Genomic DNA, 18,195 nt, shown 5'->3' on the forward strand with positions numbered 1-18,195 from the left:
TCGAATGGAAATCCACGAATGAGGCGGAGACGGCCAAGCGGAATGTATGCTGGGAGGCGGCCGCATTGTCTGCCTGCTTGTCATACGGTGAAAAAGGCGAAGCGGCCCAATCAGCGCGCGTGCGTGCGACCCGTTGGATCGCGTCCCAGGGACGGGAGACGGGGCGTCAAGATACTTTGGGACCATCTTATCCGTGCGACAGCAGCGCTTTACTCTTGAAAAGGTCGGCACGCGGGTTACAGTACATCAATGTACTTTTTTTGTAGCTTTTTGTAAGGAAGGTCTTGTAAATGTTGTCTTGCTTTGAAAATGATCAGGAGTCTCTGGCGAGACGCGGCTTGCCGCGTCATGCGCGACAATGGACGGGTCGTTAAAAAGCGGGGATATTCGCGTTGACCAGACGCGTTTTAAGAAACCACATCAAGCGTAGGGTGGAGGGCCTGGCTGTGCGAGGCCAGGTGGCATGTACCTTTCGGGGCCTGAATTCGATGTGCCTTTGATGAAATTTATGTGAAGGGTAGAGGAGACGCACCACATGATTCGTCGTTGCCGATTCGTCGTGTACTGTGTAACGGGTGGAATATCCCTCTCGGAACGCGCGGCGAACATTTTTTTAATATATATCAGCAGTGCTAATTTTCGAACCTCGGTTTCGCCCACCCAAATCGGTTCTGCATCTTACTTCCAGTGCGACCAACGCAGCCGTCCGGTTATATCGAACGAGTAAAGGTAATTCCATTTAAGTATCGTGAGGTAATTCCAACTAGTTGCAGCAGCCAGTCACGCTTGCATCCTCGTTGCTTGCTTCTTTGCTCGGTGGATTTTACTCATGAAACGGCGCTGGGGAGGGTCCATTCTATAACCTAACTCAGCGTGCGTGTGCCTACCACCACCCTTTCGCGCATATCGACACCGCGGTCCAGTTCTCGTAAAATCGATGCTATACGTGCGAGAGTCTCTCACCATTGAAAATCTTGTCCGAGGGGGGTACGATTACGCTCTATCAACATTCTTTTATTAATAAAAAAACCACTATTGCCCCTTCAGTGGAAACCATCTGTTTAATGATGGACCACTTTGCTTCAACCTCCCACCTCCATAAAACCTCTCAAGAGTTGTATCGTTCGTTCCGCATGTAACTCTCAAGCACCGACACGAGCGTTTCGGGCGCCACGGTCCCAACGTGTCGCTGTTTCAATGCGCTTGACGCAAAACATTACGAGTTGCTTCCCTATCCGTCGCGTGTTCTTTGAACAACATTCGAGGGTTTATGGAGCAGTTGTTCGTCTCGAGCACTGGCGACCCACGCGCCTACGTCAGCTGCGCTAGGGCGTGCGTTCGGGACGCATGCCGCGCTTATGTGCGTGCTTGGCAATGGACAGTTGGCAGAGAGCTGTGGACGAAGGCCGTCGTGAACAATGCGACGCATTAAGCGCAGCGGGTGCCGAGTAAGTTGCTCCGACTGATTAATAGGGTCATGATATGAAAGAATGCATGTATCTAGTTCAGAGAAAAGGATTCCAAGCGAGTAGATGTCGCTCTTTTCTCTGCACGCTTCGCCGAGTAGCAATGCAGGGGCAGTCCACGACAACGTCCCGGCCGCAGCGATAACGTTTGAGCTCGTGTTGTTGCCACTTTGGTTGCGTCGACTGATGCTAAAGTCACACAATTTTTTGGCATTCAAGGACGCCGAGAGGAGGACGTTGCGTGACTTGACGTCGCGGTGGACCACCTTGGGAAGGAGTGCATGTAGATAGGCAAGTGCGCTAGTGACGGCTTGGGCAAGTGCCAATTTATGTGTGGACCACGTAAAGTCGCAAGTTTGTGTCGAGTGTGAAGTAACCCGGAAGTACCATGCGAGCTCAAATGCCGGCATCAAATTGCAAAAAGACCGAGTTCAAGCGCTTTGGCGTTAACTCACTTGAGCCCGTTATTGCAAGAGTAGATCTTTGTTGCGCCAGAAAGTGTTGCAACTCGCCTCCTTCCATGTATTCCTGCGCCATGACAACGTGTTCAAGGGTCGCTTGCAATGTCACTATATGGAGGTATTTTAATTGTGCCAGGAGCGTAACCTTGGCGAAGAACCAGGTCATTGTCGACAAGACGACATTTTTTAGCGACCAATTGCTTTACTACCACATGTGTGTGGTTGTAAAGCGCTAGCCAGATTTCGCCTGTGGCACCGCGCGAGAGCGGTCGAAGCACTTGAAAGTCGCGCAAAGGCACGCGCATGTCACTGCATTCTCATCATCGTGGTCATAACTTGACGACACGTCTGATCCGTTTTGTTTCATTGTTTTTAAACGCAAGTTGTCGTCGCTATTGCCACTCGACGAGATTCGCTCGACACGATGCGTGTTGATCGTTGGAGAGTAACCGTTTCGGTGGCTTTCGGGCACTAGAAACGCTTCGACGGCCCCATTGTCGAACAAATGCTCGTTCTCTTGCAGCCACAAATCAAATTCGCGCTGGTCTTCGTTTCGTAAGGCCATTTTATACCGATTGACGGAAAACCCGCCAAATGTAATAAATGTAAAAATACACAAGGGAACGAGTAACCACAGTTTGTCGTGTTTATGCACTGCCGCGTATTTCGTAAGCCACATTGGCACGACGTTGCCACTTTTGAGTGGGCAAAACTTGGATGGGTCCACCGCGTCATATGGCGCACATGGAATCACCATGGCCGGGACAGATGGACATTGCCTGAAGTAACAGTACAACGTCACGCATACATTGACTCAAATGGGTCGGGAAATTTAATATTTGCATTGCATACGACCCAATTTGAGGTATTGTACACACAATGCGTCCAGGTCGGCACCATTTCCCCAAATGGCGGCATACGCCGGTGCCGACGTGTCGGATGCGGCGTTCACGGCACATTGGACCGATCTGAGAAGACGTAAGGCCTTGCAATTAAGAGAACGATAGAAGCTCGTGTTGTTCGGTCGCACGCATTCGTGGTATTCGCATTCGGCGCGCTTAAAAGCCTTAGGTGGCACCACGAGCTCTGCCATGGAGCGTCCGCAGCGTGTATACACCTTGGCTAGCGTCCGCGTGGGCGTCAAAACATAGCCAGCATTCCAAAGGATTGCACGCTGCAGGAGACCAGGTAACGTGCTCCAGACCAGCGAATTTGAATTGAGTTGTTGCTGCAATACAAGCGGCAGCGCGTTCACGTGCACGTCAGAGAGCTGCGAAGCGTTGACAAGCTTTGTTTGGAGCACGTAGAGCTGCTGCGAGAAGTCCGAGTGAAGCCCAGAGAATTCAAAATTTGTATCGACGGGCACGTTAATGGAGGATGTAGCCAATTGCCTTGTCACAGTTGCCAGCACTACCATGAGCCCTGTCAGCGTCATTATCAGATTGTTGGTTAGGAAGTCGACTCCAGCCAATCAAAAACAAATGCGGCAAATTGTAGTGAAATTATAGTCTCATTTCTAATACCAACCCCAGCCACTTTTTAGCCAATCAAATGTCATAATGACAGCCCATCACATTTCATTAAATATATCAACTCGGAATCTCCGTCGACGCCGCCGTTGGAACTAAGGGGGTCCGGGCATAGGTATATATTTCGGTCGCTGCCTGTATCCTAGAGGTCATCCTGGGTCTTGTGTAAGCTGTAGCGGCTGCGGAAAATAGTGGAGTTAGTTTAAAAAGCGGGTGATTGACGGTAGAATTTTGTAACGGGGTGTATCGTTACATGAAATTAACACTTAAAGATTGTTAATTAATATATTATCTAAAAGGTAGATAATATTTGGAGGATATTACTTTAAATAGTTATGTTCAGAATTCTTATCCATAAATAGGTATAGACCATTATATCTATTTATTCGCAGACTATTCAGCTGTAGATGTAAACAAAAGAGAGAGACAGATAAGATAAGATAAGAATTCAATTGCATGTTTGGTATTAGTTTATAATTAAGTTAGCATTTACAAGATAGAAGAGATACTTAATTATATTAATACAGTTTTTCATTTAAACCTCTTTAAGCTAGTTACCTTAAAGAGAAGTCTTCCTCTGCACGTACCACTGTACGTGAAATAACGTAAGGCACCACTCGCAACTGAAGCAGCGCAAAGTGGACTTGTACTGAAGCAGTACAAGTCGTAGTGCCCCGTTACAAATTTGATGTTGCTAGTCATGCGCGGAGATTTCAACGTTGCTGATCGTGCACGGACATTACGACGTTGATGTATATATTAAATGTGATGGGCTGTATTTATGACATTTGTTTGGCTAAAAACGGTTTCGGTTAATTGCTATATTCACACCCTTTTTCCTTAAATTCTCACCTTATTTTATTTTGAATTTGCAGTGCGTGCGGTCACGTGAAAGGGGGCTAATTATAGCGTAATACGTTGTCATTGTGTATGTAGGATTATATGATGGATGGAGTGACGGCTCGTGATTATGACTACGCTCCAGCACGTTTAGGTTCCAATTGTATTTCCAGTCAAGAGGAAAGGACAATCGATCCGGCGAAAGCTGGTCTAACGCTGGCGTAATTTCCCAGCTTTTGCTCATTTACGGTACCTCGGTCACATTTGAGTTATACTCGTTTTCCTGTAATAAAGCTTTTTATCGAAATAGCGTAGCCTTGACCACGCGCAAAAGACTGCAGAGTATTCTCAAGCTGCTTCCGGCTGAAAAAAACAACTTCTGAGGAGGAAGCATGTTATTGTGTGGTGATGGTGTGGATGAGGACCTCACAGGTAATGACAAAGCAGACGTGAATGGTGCGGAGAAGAAAACATGATAGTAGTGTTAGAGGGTGGTTTTATTGTAATAGAATAAGTAAGCTGCGAGTGGCCAGTACTGGTATGCAGATGGCTGCCGGGCGTTGACCTCAGAGATGTTGTCTTACCCATTGTTTCACCCTGACAATAATCCATGCGGCCATCCACGCCAGTACGGGTGAGACACCATTTTATATTAACGGACTGCGCCATCCTCGGACGCCAGTCTCGTTTGTGCGCAGCCCGAGTCTTAGTGGGGGAGGGCCCCTCACAATGCTCGGTGCGAAAGAGGTACATAGTTTCGTCAATATGACGATGACCCATGAGTATATCATCTCAAAGACTGAAACTATCATAACTCCTACATCCATAACGACAACGTATTACGCAATAGTTAGTCCTCTATCACGTGACCCACCTCTCTCGCACTGCAAATTAAAAATAAAAAAGGTTTGAATTCAAGGAGAAAGGGTGTGAATAAAGCAATTTCCTATATTTATAATACATATATATATATATGTTGTCTTTTTACTGAATAAAGCAAGATGTCTCATATGTGGTTAATCACACTAGCAACGCTAGAGGAGGGTCCAGGCATCGGCCATGTCTGGCAGCCTTGCTATGAAAGCATCTCGGTTCTGCTATTAATATGTCGCAACATGCAGAAAGTTGGGCGCCTCGCACGGCCGTGCCAGCCCTGCAATTGAGACGTTTAATGAGCGCCCGCAGTTGGAGCTGAATCCTTCCCCAAACCCAGGCTTCACTGGCTTGCATCGGGATATTCGATTTATGGCAAACGCTGTCCACGCGGTGACGCCAGAGCGTTATGATGATGACGGCCCTTGTGACCTCTCATATCGTCCTCCAGGCCTAGGCGAAATGATCGATGTCGTCTGGATATCGGGCTAACAGCATTGCTGTGCCCTGAGGTTAATGGTGTGGCACGCTGAAATCGTTTGCGAAGTGCTCGAGCCAATCCAATAGGTGTTTAGACAAATGAGGTGTGCTCCCTCAATGACTGATGAGCCTGGCCCAGATTGCCTGAGCACGGGGACGTCCTTAAAAATATCCCGGGTCTCCTTCTGTCCCAAACATTCTCGATACGTGCAAGTTTCGTCCGGATGCCGGTCCTACCTGTTGCGTGGTGGTACAGTGTCCCTAGCTGATAGTCTGTCGCCGCGTGTCAGTGACCCCATGCTGGGCTGGCTACACATCGAGAGCTGCGCTTTGCCACCGCGTTGTTCCGCGCAAATTCCGCCGAAGACATATTCCTGGGGTCCTGTCCGCTGTATGTGAGTGTTCTGTTCGAAAGAGATATCGCGAATCCTGTCATACTTGGATCGGGATTTCTTACTTATGCATTAGAAATGTGTTTAACTGATCCGTGTTACACTAATTTTCTAAAACAATTCACAACTTTATTCGGCGAAATCAATTTAGTCGCTAGCACAATGTGAGCTTTTTTGTAAAATTGCCATTGTAGAGTACGACTTCGTTGCTCTTCCCTTGCTCTTGCGCCTCACTCAAATATAAGTCGAATTATCATCGTCTAATATTACGGGTCTAGTACCCCAAGATGTAAGCCGAAAATAAATGACTCGCAGTATCCGCTACTCGGTACTGAAGTATACCTAAGTATGTATTTGTTAATTAAACTTAAACAGCATATGTAATAGGTTGTACCACCACATCACCCCCCCCCCTCAAGTTGCGCTTACCACACGTAAGCGTCAATCTCATAATTTTCTCCTCAACGAGAAATTTAACGGGATCATGTCGACCGTGCCCAGTTACCCACACTGAGCAGCATGAACCCTGATCGTGTAAGCAGCAAGATTCCCAACTTAGGTTGTCAGACGACAATATGAAAAGAGCAGGAGCCGCGGCTTATGGATGAATATTTGAAACCATGAATCTTGTATAGTCTTGGTGGTGCTGATCAACCCGAATCATCTGAATTCATTGAGGCACCCTTCGCGCGATACCAGGCAAAACGACGGAAAACTCAATCTCTGACGACGCGCTGCAACGATCTTGGTGTGTGATCATCAGACGCTGGAATGGTAGTCGACGTGAAGGACATTCCTTCACGTTCTACCTGGAACAACGCGAGGTCGGACGTGGCGAGCACGCTGTTGCAATTTAAATCGTCGGATCTGTTCACGCAGTCTCCGCTGCCGCCATAAGATCGCCGCGATCAACGGCCATATTGTCCATATGTTCCCGAGCTTCGTGATAGATTCTGAAGTCGCTCATGTGATCGTCGCCGCTGGGATATAGCAGCTTGTGAGCGCCACGGCTCACAAGATCGTGGATGGAAGCAACATCATCGGACACATTCTTCGTCTTCGCATTGGACTCATAGTCCGCCATCACGTCGGGGTAATTCTGAGCCAACGAATATCCCACCAAACGAAGAAAGCAATGATTTTCGCTCGAGGCTTCGTGTGCACTGAGTCACTATTCTGCACCTGTGAAATGCGACCTTGGTGACCGACAATATGATCGACGATCCAGCGTCGTGCTCCCGATGCATCGACCAGTGGAGGAGGAGCATCACGGTAGATGGTCTGCGATAATGAGCCGATAGACACAATTGGGCTCCCAATCATTTGAACGCCGAGTTGCGCTATCTGCGAGCCGAAACTGGAAAGGCAAAGACTGGTCTACTTGATGCTAGGGAAATGGCCGAGAGTCCTTGCGACTGCGCGGCTGCTGTATTCGGAGGACCTCAGCAGAACGAGTGCTCGGGCAAAACTGGAGCCAAGTCGTCGTTAGCGTCGTCTTCACTGGATGTCAGACTTTGAGCCGGCGCAGAAGAAAATGTTCGATGAGAGGTCCGCCGGTAAAAAAACTTGGGGAGCCCGACATAGAATGTCGTGTACAGACGCATAGACGTAGATATCTAGCGTGTCAGCATAACCGTGATTTTTAATAACCTTGAATGGTCAATACATATTGTTTGTTTGTTGTGATGTGAGGGCTAATAATGTCTTATAACATAGTTACTGACACATAATAGCCGTTACAGTGACGCCAGAATATCGCTACTGCCTAAACAGTGTGTCCGGTGTTGGACATGCTGACCCTTGTGGGCACACGGGGCTCTGTGCAGGTCCGTGTATCCCGTCCCTCCTAAAGTTATTGTGTCACTGTGCTGTATCAGTCACGGTGTGCCTTGTTGCCTCCGTCAGGCCCGCTTTAGTTCCAGCGCCCTTTTCAATGCTTCAATCTAGTTGAGTGCCGCGCTCCGCTGCGCGTGCGAACAGCGAGGTTTCCCCGTCGGGCACCACTATCCAGCTCCTTAAAAGTAAGGCGTGTCCACAGTGCGTCTGACGTGTCAAAACTAGACGCCAATGTGGATGCTCTGGGTGGTTTTCTCCCGAGTTGCCGTCGAATCAAGCTACCGCAGTCTCCCGCGATGTGAACCGTTGCGATCTGAAAGCTGCTGGCATTAACTAAGTTCCGGAGGAGCCCTAGTTGTTGACCCAGGTTCAGCGAAACCTCTTCGGTCGCGTATGCAACACTGGCCAATCGCAATGTACTGGACATACCTGTCCGGCCTCCGGTCGCTACTATCATGTAACCATCAGCCGTGTGGCTTGAAGTCACCACCGCTCCGAATAGTAAGTGCTGTTGCCTCCGATCCAGCCTGAATCTCCAGCCAGGACAATTGCGCACCTAATACTTAGGGCCTAACGTAAGCCGCGCCCATCGTTACACCGCGCCAATAATGACGGCATTGGTGTTTTCCGAGTTGATGAACGAATTCACCGAGTCCAGCATTGATGCGGCTTGGTTGTTCCGTTTAAGCAACTCTTCTGCCCAATCTCTCTCCAAGCAAGTGGCCCTGGGCCACGCACTTTTCCCTTCCGCTTGCCAAGCGATATACCGTACACCGTAATGCAATCCATAGACACGACCCTCGTTATTTCGTAGCATAATAGGTATAACGTGTAGATTGGCAGAGGCCTTAAGCGTGTGCTTGGCTTCTCGATGATATTGCGCCATTGCGCGCAACACTTCTGCCCCCGCCCAGAAAGCTTGATGGACTTTGTTTTGAACGGACCTCTTGCGCTCCTGACCATAGTGCACAAGGACCGTGGCTGTTGCTGCTGCTGCACTCACTGGAACATCCTTGTCTGAATACAGTCTTTGCACTATATAAATCAGGTCAACTGCGCTGCATGCGACCTTATGGCGCAGATTGTTCATCATCAGTAAGTAAATACTGTTTTTGAGCGAGTTCACCTCTTTAACGATGGCGGCGGTCAGCTGCAGTTTGCCAGATTGTCGAACTCATTGCTAGAGGACGCGTAGCACGCCGTGTAAGCGCGTTTTCCGTTGGCGGGAACAGTTGTGAGCACGCCATCAAATGGCTGCAGAACCATTAGGAATTGTTGGAGCATCCCACCCCTCTTCTTTGACTGGGTAGCCGTCCTAGCTCAGGGATGGTCCCGCTTTTACTTGCCCGGTATGCTGGTCCCGATGCACGTGTTCGACATCCGGTCATGAGCGGCGCCGTCAGCTAACTCGTCGGCTCCCTCCTGCGTACTGCCTTGTTCCGCCACCAATGAGAAAGGAAACTCCGACCCGGAATCAGAGATTGGGATAGTTGTGAGGAGTACACATAGTCCAAAATTGTCTCATTCTCGTCTAGGTGACTTTTCCCCATGTCAGCATCCCCCTTGCCAGCTCAGCAGAGGGGTTTGTTGTGGCAGCAGAGGACTGATCGTGCGGCAAGGTTTCTTGGGCGTTGTTGCTTCCAATCGTCCGACTCCTTCTTCTAAGGATGTTCCGTGTCCATGCCCATGTTGACTGTTGAGGTGCGTCCTACCTCCGCATACGCAAACGCCGCTTTTTCCTGCAACTTTTTCATGTCCGCATCGCTTTTTAAGTCGAAGGCACGCAACCAAAGCGACTTTCATCCCTTTACAGTTGGAAGTCCCAGAAAGATGTGTCTTCCGGCTCTCATTGGGGTCAAACTAGGCTTTTGAGGCTGCAGCTCCTACCCGTGCTGCTTAAAATATGTGCTTTGCTCTCCTACCAGTCGCCGCCTTGCCGCTCGTTTGTTTGAGTTAAGCGTGTGCAGCCGTTGTACACCCATCCTCGGTGGCTTAAAGGCCTCGCGTGTCGGCTTCACTTTCTGTGATTTGTTCTGCATAACTAAAGCATATCCACTTCCCAACTCTTGCTTTGCAGTTGCTTGCTCCTCCCATCTGGGGAGGTGGTGACAGCATCATTCGCGATATAAGCCGTGGCAGCCCCAGCCTCAGTGTTCGTCGGGCTTCACGTGTTGGATATGGAAGCTTTCTAAAATTGCGCCTCACGTATCCGATACTGTCACTTTGATGAAGCTCGGAGCGTGCGGTAATTCCAGTGTCCGGTCAAGATAGGCGAGCAGTTCTTGGGCCTCCTATGCCGTGAGGTTCCGCAGGGTGTTGTCCATGCAAATCTCCGAAGGCTTTAAATCCACCTATCGGAGTTTAACCATGTTTGTTGCCAACGTGGTATTGTCGTGACGTCTCCGTCCCTCTCTAGCGACTCCAAATCTAGCATTGCTGAGTCGGGCTCTAGTAATTTGAAAGTCGGGAAAGCTTCTGCTGCTCGACTCCATTGGTCTTATGGCCGCCTCTATTGTGGTCTTACGTGAGGTGCCGTTCTGCTGCCCGTATGAGTCCCTGGTGGTGTTCGTATGTTCGTAGCAGCGGTATTGGCGTCTTTCTAATGTAGTCCACGTACAATATGTCCAGAGATGGTTGGTCTTGCACCTGATGATGCGAGGTTCATGCTCGCTGTTGCCTCGACTAGATGTACCTCCTGTCATTGTCCTGCTGCGTCTGGTGGTCGGTAGCGCTCACCAGCTACATCTGGTGACGCTTCTTGCTGGTTGTCGGAGTCCTCTGTCGCAAATCTTCGTGCTTGCTCCGTGTGAAATTGCAAAGTCGGCCAATGTATCTTACCACTAACGTATTAGCGCCCAAATTCGCCCCTGTTGTCATTTATAAACCTCTGGTCGACAATAAAGCTCTCGCTTTTTTTGAATTTTTAAGAGTCATCGTTTTCTCTTTTCGGTCGACTGCCTATTGTAGTGCATTGCGCACGGAAGATGAAATTCCTTGTTCCACGACAAAAAACGATGTCTCATAACTGCGCAAGACATCTCTAAGAACACAATTCACATACTCTTGTTGCTCAGCCGTCTCAGGATGTGCCGCTAGCAACAAATTGCCTAAGACCTGAAACAATTCAGCCTAGAAAGCGGAGGTGAAACGCGGATCACGGTCCTAATGTCTAAAGATTAAATCGATAAAGATCTTCGCGGTTGTCTCCGCCGAAACATGCGCGAAGACCAGGGCAAAATGCACCGTTTTACGATTTTGCAAATCGATTCACAAGGACTAGACGCCCGTATGTTTGTATTCATCAGGCGGACGATCAAAGATAAAATCCATGCTAACTAAACGCCAGGCTTCCGTAGCAATCGGTAGCGGTCGCAATGGCGGATGTGAGATCGGCGCAAGCTTCACTCGCTGGCAAGTCTCACAAGAGCGTACCAACTTTTGCCGGTACTTATATACTTGCGGCTAGTAAACACGCAAGATATGACCGCGAACGCCTTTTCGCGACCCAAGTGGCCATTAGTTGGTCGTCGAATTCGTGATAACAAGCTCGAGGGTCATCATTAGGAGGAATGACAACACGCAGAGAACCGAAGACGTCCATCGTGTACGCCCGCAGCGGACCATCAAGCGCGTAGCGCTTGACGATTTCGAGTAAATCTTAAGTAGGATGTCGAAGATGCTTTATCAGTACCGCGCGAAATGAAGGGAGTCTTCTTTGACTCACCTATACTAAAAGATGTCTATCTTAAAGATTTCGGGACGGCAGGTATGCGTCATCCCAGGTACAAAGATCAGTTCCTGTTGTAACCTCAATAGTTGTGCCTGTTGAGCCTTGCTGCATAAGCAAGGCTACCTGGAAATAGACTGACGAATCCTTAGGAGGTTGGTGTAATTAGGGTTTGGCCCCTATGAGGTGTCGCTCGCGTAAGACTTGGCGCTCTGAGTCTGGGGGGGATCGGCAGTACAGGACTCAAAACAATCGTATTAAATCATAAATCAATACGGCATCCACAAATGTCGTCGTCATCAGCATTTTCTGGCTGAAGACCCATGTCACGCCGAGGATCGTAATCTGGTTGATGATATAACACGTCAGAAAGTACGTTATTCTTGCCAGACTTTTAATTCACGACGTAGTTGTATTCGGCGAAGAGCGACAGCCAACGAGCCATAGCTAGGACACGAGAGGAGACCTTTGACGGTGGTGCAATGAGGCATGATCTATATAGAACGAAAACGTTTTCTCGCCAATTATATATATATCCTGAACTAATTTTACGCGCAACGCATTATCAAAAGTTCTTTATCATGGACGGTATAATCGTTTCAGCAGGTTACACCTGTCGTGTCTGAAAGCTCACGACTCGCTCCCGACCCTCGTCATCGAATTGCATAAGAGCAAATCTTATCGCAAAATTACTTGCGTCACACAATTAGCGTATACGTTCAAGCAAAACAATCGGAACATGACATAAAAAGGTTTTGTGCCATTAGCGCGTTGGTTCAGACAAGATCTTCGTCACGGAGTCAAAAGCCCTTGATGTTCTGCGTTCCACAATCAGATGGCGTCCTTCTTGCAAAAGTCGACAATGGTTGAGTTAGCTCAATGTAGTTTTATATGTATATCGCCAGGCACACCCACTGTCATACTTCAGTTGGGTTCCTAGGTGTCGACCAGGAACATGTCAAAGAGACCTTTCCAGGATCAGCGCGGGAGCATAGAAGACAATTTCTTCAAGTTGGCAAACAATTTATTCTCTCGCATCAATTGAAATACACGCTTTAAATGTCAAAGGTACTGCTTCGTTGCGCTGAGCTGATGCTTAGCGCGGCTGTGAACAAATATGTCATCGAACTAGCTGGGTGCGACATCGCGAAGCGTGGGCGGAGTACTTGCGTCGCCATCCGATTAAACGTAGCTGGAGCGTTCTAAAGCCTTTGTGGTATGACTAGCCACTCCCAAAGCATCCCGCTTGGGATGCTTACCGCAAAGAACGGAATGACACTGTTTCTCGTTAGAATGTGATAGATACCATCTGTCAGGTCTATAGGGCTGTAGATCTCGCTCCCGGATATGGTATCTTGTACCATCTCTTTTTGGTGAATTGGCGTTTAAGCCGGATTTGTGACGTCAGTTGTAAAGCGTGCATAACTCGCCACCCACCGGTTGCTTTCTTTACACCGAAAGTTGAACTTGAATGTGAAGAGATACTCTCGCGAACATGGCCAGCCTTACGGCGGCTCGCGTAAATTCATTAAATGCGATGACTTTTCTTTAATCGGTAACGGCCACTGCCGCATCGCGCATAATCGAACAAGGCACGAGATTAATCTCGTGCCGCACACCACGATCCGCTGGAAGCGCAGCAGGGATTTCTCTGTACAAATATCGGAATGCTCCCGCGCGAGATTGTAAATAGGGTTGCTTGAATCACGAAGGACATCCCAGGACCGCATCGCGAAGGGTTCTTCTCGCACTAGTTTAGGCTCAGTGCTCTTTGGGTGGCTTTCCAAACTTGTCCACCGGCAGTTTCGACACCTAAAATTGCGCACACTTGCTCAATATCACCGACCTTGAGGTCGTGAAGGGGTCTTTTCACGATAAGGTCAAAATAGATGTGAGTTTTTCAGCCTTGCACGGAAGTGTCGCTACCGCAATGTAGCGGCCACGGTGTGGAGGCCCATCCATATATTTATGCGCAAAAGGATTCCGTCACCACCCCGAATCGTCTTTAATAGTGAAAAAACGAGACAATTGTCGTCTCGGAAAGCGGCGTGCTCTTTCTTGCGTGTGCGTTTGCGTGTCGAGCCCCTGGTCGACACTGGCACTTCGCTATCGCAGGGACATGATGTACCCCCCTCTAGACGTGGGAGCATAGTCTCCAGCACATGATTCACAGGCGGACCTAGGGGCCGCTCAGTCTCGTCAAAGAGAAGCGGGAGCGCTTGACGTTGGCCGCCTCGGTGTTGATCGAAAGCCGCTGCTTGAACAATGTAGTTGCTTGAGGAAACCTCTGCTCGACCGCCTCAAAATTTATTGAAAGCCTCTGCTCAGCCGATGAAGGTATATGCGAAACCCCCTGTTCGACCTCTCGAACTGTGATGGTAGACAGGGAGAGGGTCAAACAGAAGACACGAAATAAGTTGCTAGAGGCACCAGAGTGGTTGAATTACTCCAGCAACGAAGATACTGATGATGATCAGTCCCGACTCGTTGCGCATAATGGTGGCATTGAATTGAGTATGAGTGAAACCTTAAATCTCCGAAGTTAACTTCGCACTTTGGGGCGAGGGGCCCGAGCTACCACCGGTACCGGGGCTCGGGGGCTTTATATTTGCCAGTACGGCGCCCTGTGCCTTCTGAATCTGCTCGTTTTTGGCGGATCCATCGACAACACGGCATCTCTTTGTGTATTGCTATGTCCATAGTAACAGGCGCGTGCACGCGGGAAACGGCCGCCTGTCTTACCGCGTCAAAAACACTTCATCGCGTTTTGACTGCGAATGTCGCGGTGTAAAGAGTTGCCGCGACTACGAAAGATCTCGATTGCGTCGAGCCCCATTGGCTCTGACCAAACATCTGGGCAGGTAGCGATGCTGCATGTAAATATGACGACACGACAACGCAATCATCCCGAAGTACGAGGGCAAAAGAGGGAATTTGGCGCAGCACGCGTGAGGCAGTAACGTGTCATGCCCTGCTGTATATCGAAGACAAAGACATCGGCGAAGCCATGTCGATCAGCTGTGTGATAATGCACGAAGCAAGGTGTCGTGTATTCTGAACGTAATCACGCATCGACAGTTTGTCCTGTTTTGATGACATGAAGTCTGCACGCTAGCGAGACTCGTCTTCGGAAGCTTGAATGACAATCATGGATGGCGTCTAGCGTGGGAAAAGTGAACTCATTTAAGACGAGTTTCCCTAGAGCTCATTCATTTGCCTTGCCTGGCAGTCGAGATAGCATAGAGCTGACTTTGGACGTCTGAGCGTCAATTAATCTTGACGCTACTGCAATGTCAATCTCGCGAAAAACATCTATTTAGAATGAGCCGATCCGGACCATCATCGGAGTACGTCGACGTCTCCATCTTGAATAGCGTTGTGCTGCGAAGTGCGGGAGGGAGTCGATAATCGCCAATTCATTTCGGCGAGCTCGCGCACCATGAAGTCTTAAATAGCGGCACGCTGTCAATCGGGCGTCGCTGTGCTCAGAAGAAACGCACGACGATCACTCCAGACACCGCCGCGAGGTGGTGTAGTGCTCGCTACTCCACCGCGGTGAGTTGATGAAAGTCTCCATGCTCTAGCGAGGCCGCTGAAGTCACCGAATCTTCGTACGTGCTAATCTTTAATATGTTCATTGGAAGGACTACAAAGTGCCACAGGATGTGAGCCCATTACCCTTTTAGACTATGAAGTGTTGAGGAAGCGCTCTGTCAATAAGGGAAATTCAACTCTGTTAAGATATTTTTTTCAAATTGAAATTCGTACAAAGTACGAAATTATTCCCTTGCTCTTAGATACCACTCTGATATGAGTCGACTAGTCATTCGCTAATAATATCGGTTTCGGCACCGCAGTGAAAAAAATACCAATAATAATAACTCGCAGTATTCGCTAATTGGATACTGCAGTATACCTACTTGGGTAATTATTTATTAAGCTTAAAAACACTATGTAATAGGTTGCCCCATAACAAGTAGCTTCACAACGCGACTACACTGTGGATATGAATGCACGATAAATGCTGTCAATTATAACTTAAACTTTTGCAGCTTATAGGATGCACCTTAAATGAGTTACTTAAAACCAGATTTCTATAAAACCCAGCCTACAATACACGATTCGGCGGATTGTAAATTCGATATCGCTGCGATTTGGTCAGTGTTTGGAGCTAGCGCAAGTATAGCTTCATGATAAATCGATATTGAACCGTCAACGCTTTGGTCGTCGCAAATCGGATTATTTAAAGAAAATAGATCAGAATATTATAATGGGGTTACACGTAAGCTTGTGGACAGTTGAAGTTGTGTAGTATACACTGGGGTTGATGATGGTGTGCCCTCACAATTGAAATCGGTTATTCAAATCAATTTATAGGGTTGTCACGTCAGAACCCTTAGGTGCGCACGCGACCCCAGGCTAACCGGAGGCCTTCACAGCGGTCACCAAGTCAGACGATGACACGACTCGTACCATCACATCCAATTGGAGTAGGAGATGACCAGCTCCATATAGTAGACGCATGAGCGTCTACCGAAACATTTTTTATCACTAGCAGCTACACTGAGTCGCGAAGCTGCCAGCTTTGCGGCCCCGCAGGCTACGCGCACGAGCTTCGATACCATGCGCAATTAAAAGTTGGAATTGGAATAAAGCCAAAAAGTGCTGTTTTACAGAGAGACACATTAGTACTCTCTGTCACACTACATCAATCACTAGTGATTATTGGTTAAGGGGAGGGGGGATGTAACGGGGTGCCCCGTTACATAAATTTTATTTTCTATAAGAAGAATGATAAATATTTTGGCCTATCAAAGGAAATAAACAAAGATTACAAACTTTAGAACTCAATTATTTTTGACTTAATAGTTGCAGTATTACCAAATTTGGTAATATTAAGGCGACAAGACTTTAGTTTTGTTGATTAATTGATTTAGTTTAACTAACCCCGCCAATCGTTGCAATACACGAGTAGGCGGTGCGAAAGAAGGCGCTATACATACTTAGTTACTATATATTTTTTATTAGAGCCAGTAGATAGAAGATCGCTACGGAGGAATTTAGTATATTAATACAGTTTAACATTTTCTTTATACTGAAGCCTTAGTATCGACATCTAGTAGCTAAGACTTCTTAGCTACTTATACCTCCCTCTGCACGTCAACGTACGTGAAGTATTCGAGGCACCTCACGTCATTGTTAACATTGCACGATGACAAGTACTGTTGTTAGTACAAGCGAAAGGTGCCCCCGTAGCAGTTTCGGCTCTTTAGGATCATGCACAATTATCGTAGTGCCACGCACGCGGCTACGACACATAGCCGGCTCTTAAGGGATCTCTTATATTCTTTTGCAATGCTAGAATTTCCATATTAAGCCAGAGCGATGAACGTATTTACGCTTATGCGCCTAAGTTTAGTCATCGCGTCACATCTACTACCAATTTCGCCATGACGTAGCTCAAATTATCGACCCTAAGCGCCACTATAGGGTAGAACAAGGTTGATGACAATAAGTAAGTAAGCTTTTGACTCAACGAGATACATGACATATGTTTAAGACTTGATCGCCTTGTCGGCGACGACTCGTAGGTTGTTTCGACTCGGGAAATTCGCTCGTATTGTATTTGCGTAACGAACAGTTGCATCTTTAAGACATATATATCAGCCAGCTTTCGATTTCATACATTGAGGAGCTCGAGATAAAAATCAAGTGACTTAAGTGTTAACTTAAGAGATATCATTTCCCCAGTCACTAAAAAAAATTCTCATTTACCCCTCAGTTTGAGATAACTGCGTCAACTGCAGCTTTATAGCAGGCGAGTGGTCGTAATGAAAAAGGAGCACCTGAGCTTCTATATTTCAGTTTTGGATCAAGAACAGGTATGATCAGATCAGATAATTTAATGTAGTCTTATGGAAAGTAGTAACGATGCGAAGCGACTGCCAAGTTTTGCACGGTGAGGGGAAAGGTAACTCTAACTGCGTGGTAGTTGCTGAAAGGTGAGGCGCTTTGTGTTACGTGTCAACTTTTGCTAGTAAAGCCTCAATATTCGCGAGCCTACACTGATACAGTGAATGTAAAGGTGCTGCCAAATACTTACGTATACGACGTGCAGGGGAATGATTTGAAGTTTCTAAAAAATGTTAGCACGTGCCTCTCTTCTAAGATGCGCGAAGGGATTGACAAGTTGCATTTTCTTTACGAGCGCGCAAAGCGCTGTATTTCCGGTCCTTGTGGATCAAAAGATGGGTCTTGTCATGGTGTTGCGAGTGCACGTGGTGATTCACCACGTGAATACGACCCCTCTTTAGAGGTCGACAACGAGTGCGAGTCGGACGAAGTGGCCGACTCGGGAAGGATGGAACAGTCGCCTGATACCCGTCAGGCGGCTGATTATGAGCCTTCGAATGAGAGGGCTCATTCTGATAGACGTGTGAACAGTCTATTTGGTTCCGACGATGAGGATGATCCCTCATCGCCCGTACGATCTTTCGTACGGTCTCCCATACGATCACCTGCACGTGTTTCTGTGCAAGGTGACGACGGTGGCGTAAGCCATCGTAAGAAAAGTCCTCGTGGTACCCCTAC

General features: G+C 47.9%; 5 protein-coding genes across 5 annotated transcripts; 1 reads left to right on the top strand and 4 right to left on the bottom strand.

The window, feature by feature from the left end:
* Nucleotides 1-1,231: 1,231 nt before the first annotated feature.
* CCR75_001756 (uncharacterized protein) lies at nucleotides 1,232-2,093 on the bottom strand (the record flags this gene model as incomplete). Its single annotated transcript, XM_067959857.1, has 2 exons — nucleotides 1,232-1,861; nucleotides 1,893-2,093. The coding sequence occupies 2 exons, from the start codon at nucleotides 2,091-2,093 to the stop codon at nucleotides 1,232-1,234; spliced, it is 831 nt and encodes a 276-aa protein (XP_067821311.1).
* Nucleotides 2,094-2,159: 66 nt separating this feature from the next.
* Nucleotides 2,160-2,684, bottom strand: CCR75_001757 (uncharacterized protein; the record flags this gene model as incomplete). The annotated part of the gene is made up of 1 exon (XM_067959858.1): nucleotides 2,160-2,684. The coding sequence occupies one exon, from the start codon at nucleotides 2,682-2,684 to the stop codon at nucleotides 2,160-2,162; it is 525 nt and encodes a 174-aa protein (XP_067821312.1).
* A 75-nt stretch (nucleotides 2,685-2,759) lies between these two features.
* Nucleotides 2,760-3,362, bottom strand: CCR75_001758 (uncharacterized protein; the record flags this gene model as incomplete). Its single annotated transcript, XM_067959859.1, has 1 exon — nucleotides 2,760-3,362. One exon carries the CDS (start codon nucleotides 3,360-3,362, stop codon nucleotides 2,760-2,762), a length of 603 nt encoding a protein of 200 aa, XP_067821317.1.
* A 1,993-nt stretch (nucleotides 3,363-5,355) lies between these two features.
* Nucleotides 5,356-5,661, top strand: CCR75_001759 (uncharacterized protein; the record flags this gene model as incomplete). Its single annotated transcript, XM_067959860.1, has 2 exons — nucleotides 5,356-5,387; nucleotides 5,418-5,661. The coding sequence occupies 2 exons, from the start codon at nucleotides 5,356-5,358 to the stop codon at nucleotides 5,659-5,661; spliced, it is 276 nt and encodes a 91-aa protein (XP_067821318.1).
* A 2,808-nt stretch (nucleotides 5,662-8,469) lies between these two features.
* On the bottom strand, nucleotides 8,470-8,967 carry CCR75_001760 (uncharacterized protein; the record flags this gene model as incomplete). Its single annotated transcript, XM_067959861.1, has 1 exon — nucleotides 8,470-8,967. One exon carries the CDS (start codon nucleotides 8,965-8,967, stop codon nucleotides 8,470-8,472), a length of 498 nt encoding a protein of 165 aa, XP_067821141.1.
* Between the last annotated feature and the right edge of the window lie 9,228 nt (nucleotides 8,968-18,195).

This window comes from Bremia lactucae, linkage group LG5 (genome assembly GCF_004359215.1).
Source record: "Bremia lactucae strain SF5 linkage group LG5, whole genome shotgun sequence".
In the NCBI taxonomy this organism is placed as follows: domain Eukaryota; phylum Oomycota; class Peronosporomycetes; order Peronosporales; family Peronosporaceae; genus Bremia; species Bremia lactucae.